Source organism: Hipposideros armiger, unplaced genomic scaffold, assembly GCF_001890085.2.
Source record: "Hipposideros armiger isolate ML-2016 unplaced genomic scaffold, ASM189008v1 scaffold_57, whole genome shotgun sequence".
NCBI classification, from domain to species: Eukaryota; Metazoa; Chordata; class Mammalia; order Chiroptera; family Hipposideridae; genus Hipposideros; species Hipposideros armiger.
In genome coordinates, this window is record NW_017731407.1 from 3614732 (window position 1) to 3630341 (window position 15610).

Consider the following 15610-nt stretch of genomic DNA (forward strand, 5'->3'; position numbering starts at 1 on the left):
ATTTTAATGTTTAACTTTGCTAATACCATACTTTTAATTACTATGGTTCTTATAGTGTTTTGATGAGAACTGGGACACAGTCCCCACACTTTGTTCTTTCTCAAGTTCTTTTTGTTATTTTTGCATAATCTTTCCCAGATCAGAGTTAGCCTAGACAAGTTCCATGAAAAATTTTATTAGGATTTTAATTAAGAGATTGATTTGGAAGGTAGTGTCTTCATATCCATAATTCTCCATCTCTTCCCATTATCCAGGCTTTGTTCTTCAGCAGATATGCATTTCATATAGCCTTGCTAGTTTAGTTATGTTGCCAGTTATTAGACTGTTTATTGATGGTTGTCTAATTACAGGAAGAAGAGGAAAGGCTATGAAGATGATGATTATGTCTCAAAGAAATCCAAACATGAGGAGGTATGTTCTCCTAAGGTAATTATCAAGTTATTGTACATTCTGGTGTGACGACCACACTGTTAAGATTTTATTGTTCCAGAGTGCAAGCATTAAATATATAGAGGTGTGGGTTTTGAAAGCCTTCATTTTTTTTTAATCCCACTTTATGTACATTGTCCATTATTACAGGGATTTTTCTCACTTCTGACTTATCATCTGTTCTGTAACAGTCTAAGAATTACTTGATGAAGGATCCTCTCTATGATTGTAAAAAGCAGCAGGGATAATGTACATATATTAAATTTTTGCTCCAGTTTTTACTCTCCAATGATTTTTCTATCCTTTTATTTAAAAAAATATATATATATATACCTGGCAAATCAAATATAAATGAATAATCAGAGGCAGATGGTCATAACTGTAACCTTTATTTCTGTCACTGGAGTAGTCTGGTGACACCATGCTATATGTATATTACTATAAGATGAAACCACTATACATTTTCCTGGTTTACCTACCTTCTGTAATCAGGGTAAAAGAAACATTTTTCCTAAAGGGAGGCAAGGAGGTAAATAGTGGTTATGCGTCAATATAATGTTCTTACTACATTTTCTTTCCTCCTTAGGAAGAATGGACGGATGATGACCTTGTAGATTCTGTGTAACCATTTGAAAGAGACTTGTCAATGCTAACAAATCAACAGAAGGATGAAGCATATCTGGCATTTCAATTTATTTAAAAGTGAAATAATGTGAAAGCATCAAAATACAGTAAACTTTTATATTTAATTTTTTTCTTTCAGGGTGGCTTTATGTGAAATAAAACAGCTTCAGAGGACCCAGAATAACACCTAGTTTGGATAATCTTGCCACACCATGACTAATATCAAATTAGACTTTCTGTAGTAGCCAAACTAAAGCTATAATTTATTTGCCTATATTGTTTTAAAATGCAATAAGCAAACACCCTTTTGAAAAAAGGCACCATGAAAAACACTTGGAATGTGTTTTAAGGAATGCTTCTTGCCCTCTAGAAACCTTTATAAATGGCTTCTCAAATGCCATCCTGATACACTTAGCTATTTGTATATTAGTAGTGAACTACAGAATGTACTTCAGCTGTTACCTGGTTCTGAAAACTAGTCATCCAGGGTAACGAGTATTTGTTTTCTTCAATTAGTTAACTGAAAAACTTTCAAATGGGTGTTTTAAAAAAATAAGAAATCAAGTAGGCAGTCTTTAGTTGTCTAGATAAAAACCTTAAGGTAGGTAGTAGCAAGTTGTATGTTCAGTTATATAATTAACCTATTAGATTAATACCTAAGTGAATCCATATAAATGTGTTACTATACTCAAGAAATTTAATTCAAGTTAAAAGGAGTTGATATAAAAATATAAAAGCACTATGGCACCAAATTACTTGGGTATGAATCATGGCTACCTCTACCTTATGACTTGGGCAAGTTACTGACGCTCTCTGTGCCCGTTTCCCAGGGTGAACCTGGGGAAAATAATAATGCCTACTTCTCAAAGGACTAATCAGAATAGTGCCTCTATATACTAAGTGTTCAATAAATGTTGGCTATTATGGCATTTGTTTAACTGTAATCTTATTCAGTTTCTAAGCTGGATCCAGATTATGGACGTCTCAATTTTTTTCTGGAAAACTGGGTTGAAGGAAATTTGAGCATCTCAAATGCCCTGAATCTAAGTTTTATGGATACATCCTTCTCATTGTCAATGCATCCCCGGCTGCGTTGCCCATAGGAGTAGAGGTACCATTTTAATTACATCTTTAATACCTGAGGGCTGTATTTACTACGTGTCTGTATTCTTCTCTGTAATAATTACATTTTGGTTTGTTTTCAGTGTCCTTCTCATTGTAGAATGAAAGGAATAAAATTCATCAAGTGCGATTTTACAAAAGTGGCGTAAGCCTAAATTGACAGTGGTCCAGTCCAGGCTAAGTAGCAGTGCTGCTTGGCTGTAGACAGAATTGCAAACTGTTCAGTTTACCTTGTTTCTTTCAGGTAACTAAACTTTAGCATCAGAGCAAGGCTCACATTTATCTCAGATTTTCCTACCCAGCCCGTTTTAGAGGTTTTATTTCATCATTGACTAGCTAGTACTGCAAGGCCTATAAAGGTAAATGACAAGTTTCCTGTTCTAGCTTGAGAGAAACATGTCATTAAAATACAAAAAGCAGGATGGCTTTATGTTTTAGGTTTGTGGGGTTTTTGTTTAAAAAAAAATTTTTTTTTTGATTGGGGAACTGAGGGAGGGGAACAGACTAGTTGCTGTCATTGCTGTCATTTTGTTCTTCAGTCTAGTTGTGGAGGACGTCGCTTCACTGGCCCATGTTGGTATTATCATTGCGCTCTTCCCAGGTGAGGCAGTTGCTCACCGCCCATTAGATGGTGGCTCACAGCAGCGCACACCAGCTGCTGGCTGCTCATGCTGGCTGCCAGCCACTCACAGTAGCTTGCAGCAGGGGCTGCAGCCTATGCCGTCACCGGCAACTCACGGCAGCCCAGCTCCAGACCGAGCTGTCGTTCACCATCTTAGCTGCAGAGGGCGCAGCGTCACTGGCCCTCATGTGGGATCCAAACCGTAGCCCTGCTACTCAGAACTGGCATTCCAAGCCAGCTTTTAACCAACGTGCCACTCGGCTGGCCCTGTTTTTGTTTTCAAAAGCTAGAAGAGGGAGATTAACAATTCACATTGAGGAATGACAGATACGATTGAGGTCTGATTAGTGAGAGAGAACCAAATTGTCTAGCATGGGGTTTTGTACCTTTTTGTATATTGTTGAAATTTTTTCAGATGTCAGTACCCATACCTCTTCCAATCCTTTATCCTGTAACACCAAAGAAGGAGACCAAGTGGGACAGTACTGTGGTACTACAGCTAGAAAAGCAGGAGGGATGGAGAAGAGGAAAGTGATATGATAAACGAGGGAAACATGGGTTAGCTGACATCAACATCAAGAAAAAGGAGTACAGGGTGTGTTGAGTTTTTGGTTATCACTGTTCAACTGTGATTCCAGCTACACCAGGGCTACCTTCCTCCACAGAAACAAGAGTTTAAAAATATACTATGCAGAAATCTTTTAAGCCCTAGATTATTTAACACTTTTTTTCCTATATTTTAATCAGAGATAGAATACTAAGTGTTAGGAGTACTCTGGGAATCTAGGCCATTAGAAAATTTCTTTACTTTGGGAAATGTTTTTCCTAATAGCTCCCCCCTTGGTTCCTGTCTTGCCCACTTTGATATACTCCTACATACTTTTTGTATGCCTCCTCTCCCCTGCACAATTATGGGAGTGAAGGAATTGTTGCTTAAATACATAATGAATGGAATCCTTCAAAAGACCATTAGCAAAAAAGACGATCTGAAGTTTACATCTTCTCCCTGGGCCTTGCTCTGGTACTAAATTTGAACTGCCCCTGAAGGAGGAAGAAAATGAGATTAAATACTTACCTGTATTTAGACAGAAGTAATCAATTATTTAAGATATCCCTTGGTTTTATTTTAACTTAACCCTTGTGAATACTTCACAAAAATACACATACAGAAGCAAATAAAACTATACAAACTAAATACCCAGCAGATACAACAAGTAGTCAGTTCAAAGATGGATAGCTGTTAAGTGGCTGATGAGGTTGTTTGCATAATGAAAAAATCAACTTGGAATTAATGAATACTTTGAACAAAAAGCATTCTAGATTTTTTTAACACAAGAAATTGGTATTCTATAAAATGGTTGAATGGGTAACATGCATCGATCAGTACAATGACCAATATTTATTGAATTCAAACTATTTACTGATGTAAACATTTAACAAAAGCATTATGAAATCTAAATAGTTTTTGACAATTTGAACAAAATAAGTGGCATGTTTAAAAAATAAAGCTGATGAGCAATAGATCCATCCATCCTATATATTTTCTTTGAACAGTTCCAGCAAGAGAAATAGCACAGTATTTTAAAAAGTATACAGCAAAGATTGTTCCTATTATAATGGCAAACTCTGGAAACTGTAAATACAAATAAAAGTCATTAAACAGTCAAACGGTCATATTCCTAAATCAGGAAGTTACAGTAAGAACAGTCTGCAATCCAGTTATACTCAATTGTCAACAGAGAATGCTTTTTCTTGTCAGTTGATTTCATAGTTCTTTTTCCAAGAGACAGCAAAACTTTGGCAATTGGATGTATTGAAAATATATTCTCAGAGTTCAAGATACAGTCATAGCATTTTGTTGAATGAAAGGTGATCTGTACACCAAGGCTCAGAGGTTGGTAAAGATTGAATCCATATGTGGAAAAAGTGCAAATATCCTGCACAGATAGCTTACAAAGCTGCTGGCACAATTATTCACCAGCAGCATCTAGGGTTTTGTTTGCATAGCTCACACATCACTGGAATGTGGAAAGGTGTGCTATTTTTTGGCAAGAGCAAAGGAGACATACTGATGTGAATTACCATGTTGGGCATGCTGAATCCATGCAGAACACTTGGGCGAAGGCTGCTACCTCACATCATTGGTTTTTGTATACTGGTTTTGTTTTTGTTGAAGCAATTCTGTTATAGCCAGAAGCTTTTTCAGTACATGCTAGAGAAGGAAAAAAACAGTATGAAAGTAATTAGTAAATGAATGGAAAGCTTGGTCAGAAAGTTTAGGGATGGAAACTTGTATCTGAAAAAAGCTGTAACATTCACAATTTTATGCTTTCAGTAGAATAGTAAAGTTTTTCTATTATAAGGACTGAATTTTTCTTCAGATAGAATATTTGTATGCCAAAGTGAATAGAAATTCATTTGTTTGGCATTCTCATATCTACTTAGGCCAGAACAATCTCTAGGATAGAACATCTTGCCAAGACAGATTTATCCTTATAAATTACATACGTGCCCAATGAGATCATGCAAGGGAAATTAGCTTGCAGTCTAGTGAACACTTTAAAGAATCATGGAAGAAATATGATTACATTGGGCCTAAAATTAAAACAGCACCTTTACCTTTCTTAAAAAGTCTTAATTGGACTAAATCCTCCATTAAGGATTTTAAGGCAAGTAAAATAATAAACCCAGCCCCAGTGTGGCAAGAAGACATGACACATGCCAAGGGCACATAAGTAGGCCCATGGTACACACTCTAAGTTTTTAAAGTGATTAGAACATTAATAAGCCAGACTATTATGTAAACTTGATTTTTGGATCTCAGGTTGAAGAAAACTCAGAATCGCCAAACTCAAGTCCTTATTTAATCTCTTCTGTTAAGTCCCTGCCAAGCGGGTGGTCAATATAGTGACAGTAGTCAGGAATAGCTTATTAGAAATTGCCATTTCTAATAAGGTCATATTCCAGAATTTATGGAGCCTGAAATATTTTCATCCAACTTCCTGAATAATTCTCATGTGTTTGATAAGTGTGTGATTCACTTGGCCATGTACTCTTTGTGTCAGAGAGAAAGAAAAAAGCCATATTGCTATTGACTTATTAGCTCACATGCCACTGAAGTGAACATCATTTTTCAGTAGAGTTAACACTGATTTAGACTCAAGTGCAAGAGTTGACATTTTGCAGTATCAAAAATACATAATCTTAGTCTGAGCTCATGATTCCTCTCTGCTGAGATCTTACTAGATTATGGTTCAGATTCTTTAAAATGTAATATAACTGATAATACAATGAAAAGGCTGACCATAATTAAGCTATTTATTACCTCGCAGAGTCTTATGCTTCCCTTCTGCTTAAATGCTAAGGAACCATTGTTAATGAAGACGACTGGCAAAGCCTACCTGCTGTGCCCCACGCTCATTACTGAGTGTTCGCAGTTCATCTGAATGGGCCACACAGATCTCATGCAATGCTGCTAAATCACGGGACAGGTCAGTTCTAGAATGCTCTGTAGTGTCTGGAAGTTCAGGTACATTCTTTAAAGGAAATTATAAAACTGCGTTTAGAAAGAGAAATCTTATAGTCTCTTCTGAAAAGATCCTAATTGGTTATAATACATAGAATTTTTAACACATAATATTCTCTTAAAATTTAATATATTAAAATGTTCTCTTAAACTTGTTACATTTTAATATGTCCTAAGAATTTTAATATTCAGTGCTTATTCTGATTAATAGATTTTATTGCCTCAGTAGTCACATCAAAACCAGGTTCTATTTTCTTCCACAGCATGGCAGAATGATTGCTATTCTAAATAAATGGGTTTTCTAAACTTTATAAAGTTTTTTATGTTGTTGTTAAATCTGGAACACATGCCAAACAAACAGTAATATTAACTGCTAATCTGGATTAAATACAGTCCATTTACTTATTTAACCTGGTGAGAACTGTGGGCCATCCATCTTGTTTCAAATTCCACACAATAGCAACCAAGTAAAAGTAGCTAAAGTGGCCAAAGAATGTCACAATAGTGAGGTGTAACAGCTAATAGGATTATGAAAGACAGAAACTAGAAAATGGCACAAGTTGAAATCCTCCAACAGTGTTTGTATGCTTGGTTAAGAACAAATGGCTAAAAACTATAGTCAAACAAAATAATTTGTTTAGGAATGTAGACAAAAATATGCCCTTTTTTTTTTTTTGGTTCTGGATAGAAAATCTTTTTAAAAGGTTGTTGGTAAAATGAGTTAACTCTCAGCTATACTAACTATAGGTTTGAAAGTATTTGAAAATTATATACATACCCCAAGTTCATCTAAAAACATGATCATACGATGTTTGTTACTTTTGATGAAAGGATTGACACCTTCCATATAGGGCTCCTAAAAATATAAAAAAAAGCTTACTACATGCATCAAAAACAAACATTGTCTGATCTATATTAACAAAAGCCTACACACAGCAAGAATTCTTATAAATCTAATTGTGTCCATTAGTAGCAATACATAGAAGAATGAATCATACAGTGACAATATTTTCCTTCTGATATAAAAGCAAACAGCTGTACTGAGAAACTGGAGTACTTTAATGAAAGAATAAATTCTGGACGAGAATGAATCAGAACACATAGCCTAACAGACACAAATTCCCTATATGTAGTTTATTCAAAAATAATTACTGAGAAACTACTATATGCCAAGCACCAAAAGAAACGTGGGGCCAACCTTGAGGTTAGAATCTAACAGAGAATACAGGAATTAAAATAGTATGATAGGACTGCAATAGAAAATATATTACTCATAACCTGCCTGAGGATTTGGATAAATTCAAAAGCTACGCCACACATATAAACTGCTCTTCATACTAAAATCTTAAGCCTATTTGAAATATGCTATCTTGTAAAACAGGTTTAGAATTAACACAAATTCTCTTAAAAATCAATAAGAAACTGAATAAGGACAAAAGGACCTCAATTTCAATTCCAAAGAAATGACATGAAAATCATTCAGTTTCTCTATGAGTAATGAAATAATGAAACACAAAGTAACATTATACCTATCAGATTGGAAAAAAATTAAAAAGAAATTGAGTTTTGTCAAAGCTGTGGGGAGCAAAAAACCTTAATTTTACTCCAAAGTTAAATAACTGGACAAATTTGAAAGGATTTAAAGATACTTGTTACAGCAATATTTATAATAGTGACAAACTAGAAGCTATCCAATAGAGAACGACTTAACATCCATCTACATGATGGCATACTAAATAATCATTAAGAACAATAAAACAGTTATATATTTCCAGGTACAGCAAGAAGTCTGTTACATATTGACAAAAGCAGGTGACAAAGTATGATCCCTACCAGAATATTAAGTCCTTAAGTAGTGGGATCACATATGGGTGTTTTGAAAACTCATCCAAGTTTTAAAATTTAGGTAATGTTTATTGTGAAATTTAAAAAAAATGGAGTTCATTTAAAAATATGCTCACTGATTTTTATATTTAAAAGTGGGAGCATCTGAGTATATCAGAAATTGAAAATAGTTTTCTATAGTGGCTAAAATGGTTTTTAAAATTCCAGTATTAAAATATATCTAAACAAAATATTTAAAAATATCAACAAAAATATAAATTCTCTTTATGAAACATCCACTGTTGAAAATGTAATTAAACTATTTTTTATGATTTTATCATGTCCAAGTTTCATTCATAAATGATATTTTAAGTATCAAAATGTTTTTACCTTAGCTCCAAATTCCACAAGATTTGCTAAGTTCTGTACAGACTTAGCAACTAATATCAGTGTTCTTGCAGCAATAGGAGATGGGGAATCTATAAGAGAATTGGGCATAGTGAATCAGACCAATTTCAAGGTACTTCCAGTTAAAACCATCATGGATTTAGAACTTACTAACATTTCTTTACTGTTAAAAACACTAACATTCTATTCAGAACTCAGACTTTTTTTTTTTTTAAATGTTTGGCCTGTATAATCCAAAATAATTTGAGTTAAAGGAAGAAATACTGAATATACTTATCAGTGCAACTACAAAACTCAGCAATTCCCAACTGATTGATAGTATTTAGAAATACTATAGAGTGATAGTATTTAGAAATACTATAGAGCTTTATCTTTAATGTTAAAACAACTGTCACTCTATATACATACACATTTGTGACAATTCACAAAGCTAATTTCAACCCACTCAGGTTAGCAATTTACAATCTGAGCAATTTCCTGCTCCAAACCTCCACTGACTACAAATAATTCACTTTAAAGACCAATACAAAGATAAAGTCTGGGACCTCTGCTCTATTTTGAAGAGAAAAACATGCAATTTAATAAACTTTTAAAATATTTTAAAGATTAATCAGGAAACATTTCCTTACAGAATATAGACACTAAGATGTAAATGAAAAGTACAGCTATTAAATATAGGCCCTGAAACATAAGATAATTATTTAACGGTAAAAACCTATAGAGTCTATGTGACTGCCAGATTTTAGATTGTATTATTTGTATCTTAAGCTGCTCAACTATAAATAGTATAGCCCAATGGTTCAAGACCAACATTCCGATAAATAAATCTCTTCAATATATTTCTTCAAAAGAATTCTACTTAATTTTTTAATAGATCATACATTTAACCACTTTAGTAGCAATACCAGATAATAACAGATGTGATGGCTATAAAGGTAAATTCCAAAATATTTTTAATACAACTTTGAGTTTCAAATTATTAAGATAAAAATGGTTCCGGTTCCATCTTTTAATAATGGCTCATTATATTCATAGTCACAAATAACACTTATTCTTTCTGTGAAAGAAGTCTACAATATCTAAAAGTCATTCCATAATGGACATACAGTAATAAGCAAAACAGAATCTGGTTTAATGTGGAGTTTAATATGGCTGATTAACATTTTATAACTGGTGACAAGAAATCTCTCATGGGCCATCTCTGACCTCTAAAGAGCCACTTTCTTTAAGCACTACTGCAACTGTAGCTAGCACACACAAAGCTGTTCTTCCCAACTTGAAAAAGCCAAGTAACAGACTGGAAAATGTCATCATAATAGAAGTTTGAGACACAGGTAGAAAAGGAAAAAGAGTGCTATGTGTTTAATCATGCCATCTCAGGCTTCATTTATTAGATGGGAAGAAAGGGTAAGAAGTAAAAAAAAAAGGGAAACGATAAAGTAGCAAAAGGAAGCGTGCTCTGGAATGTTTATACCAAGTCTTACAAATGGAAATTTTAAAAATTCAAATTTACAAGAAAAAAAAAGTAACCTTTCTAAATAGTATAAAATTGTAATTTTTTCATTTCAAAATTTATCAAAAGCTGATTACCTGAGATGATATTAAACATCCGTGGATTCAGGATGGCAGGACAGATAAGTCGAAGAAAAACAAAACCACTGAATGGGAGGGAAATTCTTTTTTAGAAAACTACATTAAAATAATACACAAAATTTTTAATACTCATAGAACCACGAACTTTGAATATAGGGAAGCCCAAACACAGCTTTAAGAAAATAAAGTAACTTACTTTAAGAATATTCATATCATCCTCAACATATTACATATTCACTTTTCCCAAATTTGGAATTTTAGATTTACTTTGGGAAGATTTAAATTATCTGTAACATTTACTGTCTTGGCCACTATTTATTTATTCCAAACTAGTAGTACATTTTAAATTAACTTTGAGGAAGCAGTGTCCTTAGGAACACTAACAATTTCTGAAAAACTAGGAGCACTTATAAACCATTTTATAGATACATCCTATAAGGTCCTAAAACTTCCATTCTCTCACTGTCTTCTTTCTGTATTTAAACAGAACAACCCAGTCAAATCTGTTATGTTGATTTTGTTGATGAGTCATATAAAAATAAGAATCCATTGTACTAGGAGAAAAGTGACTTCTTGATAAACTAAAATGCATACGACAGAACGCTAAAAAGCTTTCATGGCAATAAAGAAAAAGACATCAACCTTTCTAAAATTAAAAAAGCGTTCTTAAGTTACAAAATAATAGCAAAAAGAAAAATTAGTGAAAAAGCACGTGGCTTAACAACACTGTCATATGTAATTTTACCCGCTAATCTTAACTCGGGGAACAATGCATAATGTAAAACTGCAAACTTATATAGCTTATTCCTAGCCTGCCCCCTTCAGTTACTGATAGAGATTATATGTTGTCATATAGACCATTTTTCTTTTAATTTCCTTTTAAGAGGAACCACATTAATAATTGACCTCTTAGTTGATAAAATTCCTTCTAGATGCTAAAATAATCAACAGTCTCTCAAAGAGTGTATAACCAACCCAACTTTTCAGCATTTACCTTCCAACATATGACAATTTGCTAATTTTGGACTCTTAGAAAGTGAGTATGTTACTTCATCATTTATTGAAATTATATACAACAATTAAGTCTTTAAATTTATGTTTCTTTTAAATTTATAAAGAATTTTGCATAAATTTTGCTTGAACACATTGATACTTAAACAGGTCTTAGAATATGAAATATAACCTGGCAACACTGAACCATAAAATAATTTCAGTGTGCATATCTACTTTCTGTGAGTTTTTAGAGATGATATTAAATTTAAGAGGGATACTATGCACCTACACATGTATTAAAAGCTTATTAGGGACAGAAATCATCACCTTGGGCATAAATGCCCCTTACAACACCCTATAGTATCAAACAATCACATAGCAGAATTTCCTGCTGTGCTTAACTAGTATACTTGTCTGAAATGTACAGTTTATAGAACAGTGCTAATTTACATCACACACATAGCTGTGCTGAAAGATATGTTTCTAATTCTTCCTTATTCCTCACAATCGCTACTAAAGTAGAAATACAGAATCTACAATTCTTAAATATTTGTATCATAGGATTAAGATTTTATGTGTAAAAAAAAGAGTAGAAGTCTCTACAAAATTTAGGTTGGGGGCCGGATTCACATACAATTTCAAAACTATATGATATTGGTGATTTTAGAGGTTAGCTAAATTTTTTATGGGATATGACATAACAGGCAGTATATATTCTACATAATAAAGTATATCACCATTATTCTACTATATTCTCTGATGCTTTTTCACTAAATTTCCAGTTGTCTTGAATGGGCTGAGGTGTGCTTAACTAAAACCTGCAGTAGTATTCAGCATATAAGATTGGGTCTAGCCACTAACTTTCTATGTAACCTTAAGCAAACAACTTAACCTCTACAGATCTGCTTCCTCATTGGGGAAATATGTTAAAATAATGATGATGAAGTCCTTTACATAAGCTACAAAATTCTATGACTTTCCAACGCATTCCCTCCTACTTATCATATAATGAGCACACTCAAACACAGCTTTGGAACTAGAGGCTCTGGTTGGAAATTAGCCCTGAGTCACAGACTCTTTATTACAAACCAGTTAATCAATATCTAAATGGTTTAATTATTGATCTTTTTAGCATTAGATCAGTTATCTCTTTTTCATTTTCTCCTCCCTCCCTGTATATATTATATATATGTAGGTATATGCACGTGTGTGTATATGTCTGTATGAAGAGTATACTATATGAAGTTAGCTACAGACTTTGTTGATTATATAACTTTCAACCTCATTCTGTAAGATAAACAAATCCCAAATAGTTAACTGACTATAAATGAATGTTTAGGTTTTTAGAAAATGCAAAAGATATTTAAGTATCTCATAGTAACTTCCAAAATATGGTAAGTTAAAGTTTAGAGGCCATCTGCACTCAGAAAATATTCAACAGGGCTCTGAATTAAAGTAAAAGAAAAAGGTATTGAATTGTACACTGTATACTGTTAGTCTTCAAATTTTCACAATTATCCACCTGACTCAATGTGTGCCACATACAGCGATATAACCAATGAATGGATAAGCCTTACCTAACAACTCTTGTTCTCATGGTGGTATTTGTAGGCCACTTGTGCTGAACAGATTTCTGTAAACACCCATAAATATATCTCAGTGTCCTGCAAAAATAACACAATCATCTCAACACCAAAAATGAAAATACTGATCTCACTGTACCCAAAGCGTAATTTACCAAATACATGATATTTTAAAGCAACAGACCTATGCCCGCAAAAAAGTGCATGGCTAAAAGTAATGAGAGTCAATCAAATAAGTTTTCATTATTAACTGATTTAACCAATTGTTTACATTTCCTTTAGAAGAAATCTTACCGCTTTTACATTATTTCTATATTAATGAAAAGTATGAAGAAAAGCTGGGATGAGGATACGGAGGAACTAATGAGTACAAGTCCTGGGAGATAAATGTTACCTTAAGTTACCTTCTTCTCCTGAGTGAGTTTACTAACACTGGAAGCCATTAAGCGATATTGAGCAATTTCTGGTGTACACAGTGAGAAAGATACTCAAGTCTAAACTGGGTAGATACATCTTTTACCATCTCCTCAAATCTGAGACTATAAGCCTCTATTTATTTCCCAAGTTGTTATATAAATCAGACATACTGGCTTGCATGAAAACATGATTTATTTAATGTAAATATTTCACTCTCGTTTCTTCAATTCAGTCTTTCTCCTTAAACACAATTCATCTTGTAAAGATTAAAAACCCTAACTTTTTCAGAGTATCATACCATTAAGACAGTGGAAAAGCTTACGTTTTAAAAATGCAAATTTTTCGAAAAGCTAATATACAATTCTTGTTATTAAAATTTCAAAACTTACGGTGGAAGTATTTCTGAAGCCATGAATATTTTCTCCACCAGCTCTGAAAGTATGTTTAATAGGTGTGCTAAATTAGTGTTCACATCTTCATTTTTTTCTAACTTTGATGGACTTAACTAAAAGAAGGAATAAATATAAATGCATCTTGGCAATGATAAAAACACAAATGAATCAAGGTAATCAAACAGTTGTTTCCAAGGTTCTCTATTTTCCCATTTTTCAGTGTGTATTAAGTCTTTTGTGGGGGAGATATACATGAAAAATTTTAAGTGGTTTGTTCTGTGGAACTCCTTGGGTTTGTTAGCATAATTCCCAATTACAGTTGACCCTTGAACACAGGTTTCAACTGCACAGGTCCACCTAGACAGACTTTTTTCAATACATAACCTGTACTGTTTTGGATCAATGATTGGGAGTCCAAGGATGTGGAGGGCAGACCGTATGCATTGGTCTACACCATTTTATATAAGGGACTCGCATATTTGCAAGACTTTGGAATCTGCGGGGGTCCTGGAACCAATTCCCGTGGGTACAGAGGGACAACTAAGTTGAGGTAGTCAAAAGTTATATGCGGATTTTTGATGGCAGGAAGACTAGCCCCTGCATTGTTCAAGGGTCAACTGTACTCAACAAGCTATGATTATTCAACAATTTTCAATTGCTTTGGGATTAATACCAGTATTAAAGTTCTATTCATTTACCAGAGTTTACCTTAGATTTTTACACACACACATACACACACACAGTGGATTGGACTTTATTTTAAATATAGCATTCTCAGCTAGAAGACAAAAAACCACTCTAGTGGCCATGTATTAAAAAATATATAGGAGTATTTAAATGTGAAGAAAGGTGGCTATAACATTATTATAAACTCTCTTAATTCTATTTATTTGAGGAAAAAAGTGATTAAAGGCTTTTCTGAATGAGACAATAACTAATAAAATACCAAAATGCCTTGGGCAGAATCATGAACTTTTCTCAAAACTTTTCCAGTAACCCTTAAAATCTAAGCGTTCTTAATCTATTGGGTTGTCGGAAAAGTCGTGCAACGAAAAACAGAGAAAAATTACGTCATGACTTTTCCGACAACCCAACAGAATCAATGGAATAGATTATATATGTCTAAATCCCCTAGTCTGGATCCCCAGTATCCAGACATTCTGCAGACTTGCTGAGTTTCTGTATCCTTTATAGTTAGGCCAACTGTGGTGTCACTCCAGGTTTTCAATACTAAATCATCAGTTTATTCCCTTTAAGCTAATTAGTAAAAACTGACAACACAGAATCAATATTTGACAGCTCCCAGTGGACACTATCAAAAGCAATTCATTATTTTATTAATTTTTTATTAGATCTACAGAATATATTTAATATCTTCCATCTATAGTTGTGCTACCTTCAAAGTAAAATGAGAGAACCATAAAAGTGAGATTTCACTCTTTATCTTAATAGTTTATTATATTACACTGAAGTCTTAATCCTAAGAGGATGTTTTTATTTGCTTTTGAGAGGATTACCTCATACCCCCCCCCCGCCACCCTCCCAAAAAAAAAATCTTCAAGGACAAATTTAGATATTATGATATGCTACATGGAACTTAACTAGGTTATACAACAAAAGTCTCCAGCAAAAACTCTAATTTAGGTTATGCAAGCTTTCTGAAAGCAGCATATATTTTGTCATTAGTACAGTAAGAAAAATGAAGTACTGTCATGAATTTCTGGTACAACTGTGGGTTTTTTATTCCACAATAAAATTCCCTTAAAAAAAAAATATTTTTCATAACATTCTCCAAATGTATTACAAAAGGTGTAACTACTATGATGAATAATTTTAGAAAGCTAATCTATTTCCTTAAAATGTACTTAACTATAAAGCATTACCTATTAAAATATGCTTTTTGCTGAAATACTTAAAACATTAAATTCTTACCTCACAAGACTGTTTGCTTTCCATTATCTTTAAAATAGAGTCTTTCAAAGCATGGTGAACAAACTGTGTAGCAGTGGCTTTCATATACTGCTCCATCAAGGTGCTTGCAAGTGTTGTGGCTCGAAATAAGGTAGTGGCTTCATCT

General features: G+C 33.4%; 2 protein-coding genes across 2 annotated transcripts in view; one reads left to right on the forward strand and one right to left on the reverse strand.

The window, feature by feature from the left end:
- Positions 1-1982, forward strand: part of CCNH (cyclin H) — a 25326-nt gene extending 23344 nt beyond the window's left edge. The window contains exons 6-7 of the mRNA XM_019641111.1: positions 351-411; positions 1016-1982. Of these exons, the coding sequence (XP_019496656.1) occupies positions 351-411; positions 1016-1054 (100 nt within the window). The 3' untranslated portion in view covers positions 1055-1982. The remainder of the gene's footprint in view (positions 1-350; positions 412-1015) is intronic.
- A 2143-nt stretch (positions 1983-4125) lies between these two features.
- The window catches only part of RASA1 (RAS p21 protein activator 1), a 115027-nt gene continuing 103542 nt past the window's right edge, over positions 4126-15610 (reverse strand). Inside the window, exons 15-22 of the mRNA XM_019641112.1 lie at positions 15466-15608; positions 13531-13646; positions 12719-12805; positions 10146-10213; positions 8538-8626; positions 7102-7179; positions 6199-6333; positions 4126-5009 (exon numbers count right to left, since the gene is read on the reverse strand). Of these exons, the coding sequence (XP_019496657.1) occupies positions 4926-5009; positions 6199-6333; positions 7102-7179; positions 8538-8626; positions 10146-10213; positions 12719-12805; positions 13531-13646; positions 15466-15608 (800 nt within the window). The 3' untranslated portion in view covers positions 4126-4925. The remainder of the gene's footprint in view (positions 5010-6198; positions 6334-7101; positions 7180-8537; positions 8627-10145; positions 10214-12718; positions 12806-13530; positions 13647-15465; positions 15609-15610) is intronic.